Genomic DNA, 11478 nt, shown 5'->3' with positions numbered 1-11478 from the left:
GGATTATTGGCCTTTAAAGGCAAGATCAGCATCAATAAATGAATGGATTAGAAATACAGCTAATTTTGGATCTCACATTTATGATGCTACTCTGATAGGAAAAGTAATATCTAAAAGTTTTAGGTAAATTTAAGTGTCAGATGTTTTAATTGTAGTAATCGAGGTCATTTTAAAAAGGGTTGTAGGCAAGGCATTCCTAGAAACCGTATTTTTTCCAAGAGAAATTAAATACTGGAGTATACAACCTTCTGGCGTATGCAGAAGGCGTGGCAAATGTTGGTATTGCACTAATGAAATGCAAATCAACAGGGACAGGTAAAGAAACCCTTTCCCATAAGGAAACACCCTAGGGGGCCTCCTTAAGGCTCTGATATCAAATTTGATTCAGTTATTCCCTGTCAGTATTAGAGAGAGTCATTCACAGAGCAATTAAAAGATTAATTGCCTGTTTTTAAAAACCATACTGCTCTGGATGAGAGAACAATTTCAGTAGATTGAAAAACACTTAGGAGCAACCAGAAAGCATCTGAAAATAATGAAATGGTGGGCAAATTAACATCATGTTTAATTAAGACTAGAATATTAAAAATTTCCAGGGAACAAACTCAGAATAAATCAAAAACAGTGATAGATAACACGTTTGAAAAGCTTTAAAGTTTATACATAACACTAAAAATTAAGGAGAATTGGAGACCCAAACAAAACCAGGACAACTCTATGGGAATAGCTATTATAGGGAATCTCCATAGCTACGTGATGGTTCACAACTTTAAACTCAGCACTTGGGAGACACACACCTTTAATGGCAACACTGAGGAGGCAGAGGCAAGCACATAAGAATTACAGTAATTTAAATTCATAAAACATTTGCAAAAGGCAGGCTAACAATTGAAGTGCATGTCCTTTGTGATCTCAAAATAAAAACACTTAAACCTTAAATTTATATATAAAGAGAAAGGGGAATATAAGTATATTTATCCACACATGCTAAAGTATATTTCATTTCAAAATCTTTTTTGTTGAGGTATACATTTTTCTCCGTTCCTCTCCCTCCCTGCCTCTCCCCTCCCCTTTAACCCTCTACCATGGTCCCCATGCTCCCAATTTACTCCGGAGATTTGTCTTTTTTTACTTTCCATGTAGAATTGACTCATGTATGTCTCTCTTAGGGTCCTCAATGTTATCTAGGTTCTCTGGGATTGTGATTTGTAGGCTGGTTTTCTTTGCTTTATGTTTAAAAACCACTTATGAGTGAGTACATATATTTGTCTTTATGGGTCTGTGTTACCTCATTCAATATGATGTTTTCTAGATCCATTCATTTGCCTGTAAATTTCAAGATGTCATAATTTTTTATGCTGTGTAGTACTCCATTGTATAAATGTACCACATTTTTCTTATCCATTCTTCGGTTGAGGGGCATTTAGGTTGTTTTCAGGTTCTGGCTATGACAAACAATGCTGCTATGAGCATGGTTGAACACATGTTCTTGTGGCACGATTGAACATCCTTTGTCTATATACCCAAAAATGGTATTGCTGAGTCTTGAGAAAGAGTTCTTATCTCCAAAATATACAAAGAACTCAAGAAATTGGTCATCAAAAGAACAAATATTCCAATAAAAAAAATGGAGTACAGACCTAAAGAGAGAACTCTCAACAGAGGAATCTAAAATGACTGAAAGACACTTAAAAAATGCTCAACATCTTTAGACATCAGAGAAAGCAAAAACCAAAACAACTCTGAGATTCAATCTTACACCTGTCAGAATGGCCAAGATCAAAAACACTGATAATAACTTATGTTGGAGAGGTTGTGGGGTAAAGGGAAGACTCCTCTATTGCTAGTGGGAGTACAAATTGGTACAGCCCCTTTGGATATCTGTATGACAATTTATCAGAAAATTAAAAAACAACCTTCCTCATTTCAAAATTTAAAGAAAAACAATTAATTGAAAGAGACTACCTTTTCTGTTGTCAAAAGAAAATTGCCCCAGGAAAGATATAACCTGCCAAAAAGGAAACCCCCCGCTATATGTCCCCAGAGTTAGGATCATGACAAGGTTTTGATTTTATCTTTCCAGAGGAATAAAGGCATTCAACTAAGGAATACAAAAAACATTTGATAAGTGAAACATCTGAAAAAATGAAGTATGAACCATCAAGAGAAACTGTTCCAAAAAAAAGAGCAAATTGGCCAATGGTATTGCCTGTCTCCAGCTGACCTGCCTGAAATCCCCACTCGGATCCCCAGACTAGAACATTCTTCCTACTTCTGCCACCAGGTTCTGTGTAAAACGTGGACACCTTTGCGTTGACTGCTGTCCTCTACCTAGCCATGATTGCAATTAAGTTGACAATACCACCCGAAGATCAGCTTCAGAGTACAAACCACTCAGGATATCCAAATTGCTGAGTTCATATGAGACTGATACAAATATTTTACAGAAATTTGAACTCATAAATACTTATTCATAACACTACCAAGTACAACAAAGTTGGACATTGTGGAAAGGTTGACAGAAATACCTTCATTATTGTAAAAAGTTTTACTGCATTGGAGTTAAAACTTTCCCTTTTTTATGTAAACAGGGGGAAATTTTGCAGGATATTTAATCACACTGTGAAAGCAAAAATTATGTTATTACTGGAAATGCCCGTTTCTAGTTATGTTGTGATTCACCCCTGGCATGACACTTTAACCCAAGAGTTTTCTGCTTATTGTAAACAGGATTAAATAAAAACAGCATTCCATAGGTCAATAGGTGGAGCAAGCGACCAGCTGATAGGAAGTAACTATGGAGAGTAAGAGGGTGTCAGAAAGATGGATAGAGAGATGTAGAGGAAAGAGCAGAGAGGGACCATCAGTTTGGTGGTCTTTTTGGTTTGAGACAGCATAGGAGAGTGTGCTTTTTCTCAGGTATCAACTGAGAAGGAAGCAGCTGGATGCATTCTCTGCCTCTCTGAGATACCAGGTTTTTACCCCAGAATTTGACTCTCTAGTCTTTATTGATAAAATAAATAGAGACTTAGTTTTTAAAAAAAACCACACACACACACACACAAGACTGAACGTTTTATACAATTTTGGGGCCCTTGTCCTGAATATTGCTTTATACACTGTGATAGAATATTTTAAACTATACGACATTGGCAGCTATAATAAGCAAGGAGTCAAAATCTGCTTGTAAAATGCAGTCTCTCAAGTAAAAGTGTATTCTAAAATAGCATGGTTTACATGGCACAGAGTAACTTAGAAGGGTTCCACTTGACCTGAACACACAAAATACAGTAATATTTAATGAAACACAGAAATGTTAGTATCTCAATCTGAGCCCTGAATGCACGCGGTTCTCAGGACCAAGTTCTATGTTACCATAATGAACTAGAAACTTTGGGAGTGACTGTGATATCTACTGGAAATTTTTATCTATAAAGCGTGTTCCTTATTTCTCAAAGTTTGCTGAAAATGCAGAAAGAAAGAAAGAAAGAAAGAAAGAGAGAGAGAGAGAGAGAGAGAGAGAGAGAGAAGAAATAAAGGAAGGAAGGAAGGAAGGAAGGAAGGAAGGAAGGAAGGAAGGAAGAAAGAAAGAAAGAAAGAAAGAAAGAAAGAAAGAAAGAAAGAAAGAAAGAAAGAAAGAAAGAAAGAAAGAAAGAAAGAGCAGGCTCATTCCCTTTCAAGAATGATACCAGAGACTCATTAAAGAACTTTTTAAGGATAATTTCTCTCTTGCTTTTGCAGTTCCAATACCCTTCACCTCCTCATTTCTTCCCGGCATCTATTCTACAAGGCCTGTGATAATAAAGCTGGGTGTTTTCCAAATGGGATCTCCAGCTGTTGATCCTCTTCCTTTTTCCTCCAAAGAAACATAGACACAGGCATGCTGCAACAAAAAATTAAAATAAATAAGGAGCTATGACATCTCCAGAGACAGAGAAAGGCATTGCAACGCCCTGAGTTTGAAAAAAGTATGTCTGGATTACATAGCTGGACTACATGAACCATGGGGAGGTCCCGGATATGACAGACCTGAGATGAGGTCTAGCCTGGTAAAGACTGCTTCCTCTGAAAAGAGGCATCTCAGTCACAACAGAAAACTCCAGAGCTCTACTCCTACGGTCCTTCCTTTGTCCTCTTGTGTTCACTTAAGCTGAATGATCCAAATTTTGTGTGAAGAACAAAAGAAGAAACATGAGGAACATTTGTGTGAAGCACCGCGTGGGTTATGTGAATTCAAGAAGATGTTTAAATTTGCAAGCTTCTGTTTCTCTCCTCTAAAGTGTGGTGTGCGAGCAGAAATTTCACAATCTAATGGAATGAAGAAGATTCGGATGTATGAAATGTTGCCCCTGTAATACATTTGAGGACACAGGACTCAATAAGGAGTGAAACAAAGGTTGATGCATTCCTACTATGCCTGTCTCCTGAAGTTTATGAGGAGCCATAAGAAACTATGTCTATTCAGCTCAGACTTGGAGGGTACCAATAGGTCACAGAAAATGGATACAGGTTGATGAACCAATAAATTTCTTGGTGGTACTTACAAGACCATGTATGTTCCAAGGACAGCTTATCAGCAACAAATTTCCTACTGATTCTCAGGCAGCTGAACAAATGAACAGTCTCCTTCCCTTCCCACCACCTAGTAATTGTCTACCATCCATGTAACCTTTGCAAGGGGCCTTATCAACATCATGAACCTTTCTTATCTCTCCATGAGGCAATGTCAGTAGGTTCCATGCTTCAAAGATATCAAGCAGGTGATCACAACTGCTCTGTCTTGTCACTGAAATGGTTTTGTCATTTTGGAAGAAAATGCTACACAGCATCACCACCTCACTCCAAATAATGTAGTTACTCTCTACATTATTTAGATTCCTTGAGATAAAATGTTTAACAAAACTTTTGTTCTCAATATTGTTTGTTATATTTATTATTTGTTATTCTTGTATATAATTGTATTTGGTTTAGTTCTGTCTTATTTAGACAAAAGGGGGAGATGTAGGGATAAGCCCAGCCCATTAGGAGGCATGTTCGCCTCGGGCTAATGTTTGCATATAAATCTGGTGAGCATAAGCCCCACCGGTCTCTTTTTTTGTATTTCCTGCTCTTCGCTGGATCGCTGGTGTTGTAAGATATCCCTTCATTAAAATTTACTGTTTCATGTTAAACTAGCCTGGTTATTACGCCGCCTAAGCTTGGTATTCTGAAGTCTGAATAGTACATGGAACCATTTTACCCAATGAAGGAGATTCACATCCCTGTTCTAAAGAGATGGGAGGGGCACCTGTAGAAATGGCTGTACTTGGAGAGATGGCTCAGCATTTAAGAGCACCTGTTCTTGACAACCTGGGTTCAATTCCCAGCACCCATACAGCAGCTCACAAATGTTCTTAACTCCAATTTGAGCAGACCTCTTCTGAACTCAGAGGGCATCAGAAACACATATGGTACACAGACATGTGTGCCAGAAAGACACTCATATACATAAAAAATCTAATAGAATTTTAAAAGAGAGGGAGAGATGTAAATGAGCTGTCATTTGTTGTATTGATCTTAACTATCCTGAAAGGTATAAGAAGGAATCTCAAAGTAGTTCTGATTTGCATTTCACTGATGGCTAAAGTTGCTGAACAATTCTTTAGGCCTTTCTTAGCCATTTAAGTGCCCTGCATTGAGACTTCTGTTTAGATATGCACCTCATTTTTTAATTGAATTATTTGGTTTGGGGGAATTTTTTAAATTATTTTTTTCATTTTGCATACCAACCCTAGTTTCCTCTTCCTCTCCCCTTCTCTTCTCATCCCACCGCCCCCATCCACTCCTCAGATGGTATAAGGTCTCCCTTGGGGAATCAACAAAGTCTAGCATACCAAGATGAGGCAGGACCAAGCCCCTCTCTCTGCATCAAGTCTCAGCAAAGTATCTATCAGATTTCTTGAGTTATTTATGTATTTTGGATATCAGCCCTCTTTCAGATGGGAGTTGGTAAAAATGTCTTCCCCTCCTGTGAACTGAAATTCATAGTAGTTTCTTATTTGGTAAAATTATATTGCTTTCCTAACACCCATATATACTCACACAGAAGCCAAATAATAAGAATCATTTCCTCTATTTGGTAAGGGTAGATGGAACTGGACCTTGAAATCAACAATCATGACATTATATTCAATTTTTGTTATTATTTATCAATAATTTATTATATATAGATACAGTGGTGAATATGAGAAGTTGCAGGGTCTTTCCTTTCAGAATATATATTCGAGTCTTCATGGTATTGGGCAAAAGGACTACAAACACACAAATAAATTAACATTAATGCTTCCAACTTGAGAACGATTATGAAAACAAGATTTTAAAAACCCATACAGCTCTAAATAAACACCTTTCCTCACCTTCATAACTGTACAGTACAGTTCATGGGGAGGGAATTGCTTGAGAATCTTCCCAGTAGTGACCTCTCTCTGCTATGTGACAGCTGCTGCAGTTTTAGAAATCTGGCCATCCCTTCCCCCCCACACACACACACACAATCTCTCTCCTCTGATAAGATGCTGCTTACAGGTGAGACCAGCAGCCTGACGTGTGGTGCCCACCTTTAATTCCAGCACTGGGAAGGCAAAAGGCAGGTGGATCTCTGTGAGTGTGAGGGGAACCTGGCCAACATCGTAGTTTCAGGGCAATCATCACCAGTTAGTGAAGCCCTGTCTCAAAATAATAAGTAAGTAAGTAAGTAAATAGAAATGTTGGATCCCTTGCTGAAACAGCCTTTCTCTCCTCATAGCTCTCACGAATGACCAAATTGCTCTTCTTTCTCTGTGTAAGTGGCCAGAGGTATGGAACATCCACCACTTTTTAATTATTTTGCCTCCTGGCGTAGAACCTCCAAGTTTATCAGAACCTTTAAGAATGGACTGCTCTTTGTTGGAGGGTACTGACTGCTCTCTTAAGACCCAGGCCCAGAAAGACTATTATCACATGTACTCACTCATAATTGGCTTTAGACATAAAGCAAAGAAAAGTCAGTCTAAATTCACAATCCCAGAGAACCTAGACAACAATGAGGACCCTAAGGGAGACAGACATACATGGATCTGATCTACATGGGAAAAAGACAAGATCTCCTAAGTAAACTGGGAGCATGGGGACCATGGGAGAGGGTTGAAGGGAAGGGGCGAGGAAGGGAGGAAAGCAGAAAAAAATGTAGAGCTCAATAAAATTAATAATCATCATCATAATAAAAAGAATGGACTCTCTTTGCTGGTGGGTACTGACTGCTCTCTTCAGAACCTTGCCATGTTGTCAGTGACACAGATAATTCTACAAAACTCTCACCTGCTGAACAGTTAGTGTCAGGGACTCTCCCAAAGCTGCCACCTTTCCTCTAGGTGCCTAACACACACACACACACACACACACACACACACACACACACACACCATTTTGTTTTAAAATTTATGTTTTGTTTTAAAGAGAAAGCCCATGAAGTTCAGGTGGGGAGGTAGGTGAAATCAGGAAGGAGTTGAGGGAGGAAAAAGCATATGATCGAAATATATTGTCTGGAATTCTCAAATAAGCTAAAATAGTTTAAATGTGTGAAAAGTATGTATAAAAAGGACCGAAGGAAGAAAAGAGGGGGCTGAGAGCTCAGTGAGAGAGGCCCCGGGCAAATTGTCAGGGGTGCTGTCTATAGGAGTCTTCCTCTCAGGAAGGTTGCCAGCTTTGGGGAAAGCTCCTTTATAAACCAGGAGTCTGCTGGGACGTAAATCACTATTCCCAGAGCCACACAAAGGCTTCAGAAAAACAAATTTCTGAAATAGCAACCACTCTTAGGCAGCCCTTTTAAATCCCATTGGGGACCAGTGCTGAGAATACAGTGCCTGGCACCTAGGGGTGGAGGTTGAGTACCTGCAGGTAAGCAGGACTTGGGAGATGGGGCAAAGGAAAGAGAGCCAAGGCAAGGATTAGGAGGGAGTGGACTGGGTAAAAGCGCAGAGTGTCAGAGGCCTCTGTGGAAGCCTGCAGCATTAACCAGTACTGATGAACAGGGTACTGGCTCCCAGGCAGAACACAGAGATGGGGCGGGGCCAGTGGAGAGGGCAGGAACGACGCACAGGGCAGGGCTCTGGTAGGACTGAGAGGGCGTGGTTTGCAAGAAGCAGGGTGGAACTTAGCGGAGGGACTGTCTCTGCCGTCAGCACCAGGCAGAGACTCAGGGAACCGGCCCCAGCTTTTGCCATGTTTGTCACTGAGGGCTCCCTGGTGGCCGCCATCTGGGCAGCGCTCCATCCTAGGACTCTGCTGCTGGCTGCTGTCACTTTCCTGCTCCTGACCAACTTCCTAATAAACAGGCGCCCCAAGAACTGCCCTCCAGGGCCCTGGCGCCTGCCCTTTGTGGGAAACTTGCTCCAGTTGGATTTGGAACAGTCGCATCTGGCAGTTCAGCAGGTGAGAAAGAGTGAGGGTGTCTGGCTGTGCCAAGACCCAATCCGGAGCTGCAGGAACAGGGATCCGGGCACTGGGGGCGGGAGGATCTGGCTGTAGGCTGATGTTGGTTGCAGACTAACCCAGCCAGTAGAACTAGTTTCTAATCTGTGCCCTAACTTATGGCACATGATGCTTTGTTGCCAAAAAGTTGCTTTTAATATCTTTCTATAAAAGATCTCCATTGTTACCCCATTATGATCTGACAAACACACTATGTATGATTTCATTTCTCTTAAGTATGTTAAGTAGATGGATGACAGAATAGCTCATTGATAAAGAAACAGAATATGGGTTTCTTGTGCCCATTAGGAAAACACACACACACACACACACACACACACACACACACACACACAATCTCACTGCCCAATCTTTTAAGAATTCAGGCTAATAACCTTTTTATTTACTCCTTATGGGAATGTTAATTCATTTTCTCTCTGAGTGACACTGTTTTGTTCTTTCTTAAGTCTAAGAACTTTGATATAGTGGAATCTTTCTCAGGCTGCTCTTCATTGCTAGGTGTCTAGTCCCACTAACCCTTGGAATGAAATTTCTTTTTCTTCTAAACATTCCCTCTGCTGATCCTTCTTTCTTTACATTTACAGATCTCATTCCTACTATTGATGTCCTGTCCTACTGCTTTCCTTAAATATTTTATCTCATATTTTAATCCATTGTTCTAATTTTTTCTATTATTAGTCCCAGTTTTAATCCTGTTTTAGCCTTTGGGACTAGCTTATATTTAAAAATTATGTATATGAATATTTTACTCTCATGTATGTCTGTACATTGCATATGTGCCTGGTGCCCACGGAGGCCAGAAGAGGTATTTGATCCCCTGGAATAGGAGCCACAGGCCATTGTAAGCAGTCATGTGGGTGCTGGGACTAGAACCCAGATCATCTGGAAGAGCAACTTTCCTCCCCACTGATCCATCACTCCAGCCATGCCCTATCTTTCTATACTCTTTTAAAATTATTTTTTTATTGACTTAATGTTTCATATTGAAAAACATGCCCTGTCTTATGACTTATCCTAAAACATCACTTCAGTCATTTAATCCACATGAAACAATTGAAGACAGAACTGACACATTTGAGAATCATAAGGCTAAAAATTCAGAGGCCGATTGACTTGCTGATCTTCACTTAGTTGATACCAATATAAAGCTTATTACTATAATTCTACTAGAATTATACATAATCAAAGAGCTGATAAAAATGGGAAAAGGCACCAGGCAGTGGTGGCACACACCTTTAAACCCAGCACTCAGAAGGCAGATCTCTGTGAGTTTGAGGCCGGTCTAATCTACAGAACCAGAACTAGTTCCAGGATAACTAGAGCTGTTACACAGAGAAACCCTGTCTCAAAAATCCACAAAAGAAAGAAAGAGAAAAAAAGAAAGGAAAAGAAAAATGGAAAAAGTTATTTACTTCAGAACTTAGCCTCTGGATCCTTCTCAAGTTCAAGTTCAGCTACAAAATTTAGGCGGTACACACTGCCAGAGAGAAGTAATTTAGCTTAAACCAAATTTTCAGTTGTTTCCAGAACTCCTCTATTGGGAATTCAAAATGAAATTAGAAATTTACTGGATAGCCATGCATCCAATACTGATAGCTCTTAAAGTAAAATACATTCACTTATTGGTTCTGCGCTTATGACCAAGATAGGGCAGACTAATTGAGGCTGAATGAAATCATTAAGGCTTATGGATAAATAACAAAGAGATGACAGAATCTAGGCTGTCTTCAATGTGGGTGCAAGATTCTCAGATGAGCCGAAATCATGACATATGTTTTGACACTGTTTCCACGGGTTCAGCTCTTGCTCTCAAAGTTAAGGTTAGGGTGACAGTGCATAGACAGAGCAGAAGACCACAGATAACCTGAAGGAATTGAACCCTTCTGTTTGACACTACTGTTGCAGCTAGACAAGAGTTAGAGCTTGGCTCTACATAATTGAGAACACAGGTGGAAGGAGCTTTGATATTGATCTCATAGCGTCATCCAAACCAATGTTTTCTACATTAGGCCTGTGATAGGAACTCTCCTTCTCTCCTAAACAACCTCCTTGTTTTCATGGCTGCTCCTTAAGCTACCTTCCACTAAACTCTAAGGCCCTATGGACATCTCTACCTTAACGTGTTTGCCTACAATCCGATATATGAGATTACTCCACCTACAATTTATTTGCCTTTTCAGAGTGGTGAAGAAAATCCTAGCTACAGTGGAACAGTTATCCATAACTAAGTAAAGCACAAAGCATACTGAATCCCCGCTCAGTTTGTGTGGCTGTCTGGGATCAGTAGGCTCTTGTCCTGACTCTCACCATGCATTTGTATCTGCAAACCTTAGAACACGGAGCTCATTCATTTGTCGGAGATGCAGTGGGTGGCTGGGTGCCTGGAACTAAACAATGCTTCTCATAGTACAACTCTCATCTTACCCCACAGAACTCTTTGAGTAGGGAATTTTTTACTCTTTCATAACTGGGAGGTTTGAGAGTTGGAAGAGAGCACTTGTCCCAGGAACCCAGTCAGTTAACCATAAAGCCTACATGCTTCCATCACTCCAGATTTGCAGAGATGCCTCCACTCCTTTATTGCATTTTTCATATCTACTAATGATTAAACCGAGAATATTCCCTTTCCTACACTGATACTGTAATTTTCATTCAGACTTCCATGCTTCCTACAACAGACTTTTACATAGACAACTTGAACTCTCTGAGGAGCAATGACTTGAATTTCCTGCCTTCACTAGATTCCAGGTTAGAGCCCTTGCTTTTTAAAAACACTTCCAGAGAAACAATGATGCTCACTCAGTGCATATTGGTGAATGCATGAATGAAAGTGTAAGAAGACATTTCAGACTCTGAAGTGAAGTGGAGTTTGGTGAAGTGAAGATAAAGAAAAAAGTGCTAAACATTCCTTTTATATCAAGGTACCTTTTCCACACACAGGTGCATGGGCTGCCCTCAGTGTTAGTCTCA

General features: G+C 39.9%; 1 protein-coding gene across 1 annotated transcript in view; it reads left to right on the top strand.

Annotated features, from left to right (window-relative positions):
- Positions 1–8182: 8182 nt before the first annotated feature.
- The window catches only part of LOC142833842 (cytochrome P450 2J3-like), a 32496-nt gene continuing 29200 nt past the window's right edge, over positions 8183–11478 (top strand). Inside the window, 1 exon segment of the mRNA XM_075945682.1 lies at positions 8183–8448. Coding sequence (XP_075801797.1) covers positions 8239–8448 — 210 coding nt within the window. The 5' untranslated portion in view covers positions 8183–8238.

Source organism: Microtus pennsylvanicus, chromosome 13 (genome assembly GCF_037038515.1).
Source record: "Microtus pennsylvanicus isolate mMicPen1 chromosome 13, mMicPen1.hap1, whole genome shotgun sequence".
NCBI classification, from domain to species: domain Eukaryota; kingdom Metazoa; phylum Chordata; class Mammalia; order Rodentia; family Cricetidae; genus Microtus; species Microtus pennsylvanicus.
Note: the sequence above shows the minus strand (reverse complement) of the source record. Positions and strands in the feature narration are given on the sequence as shown.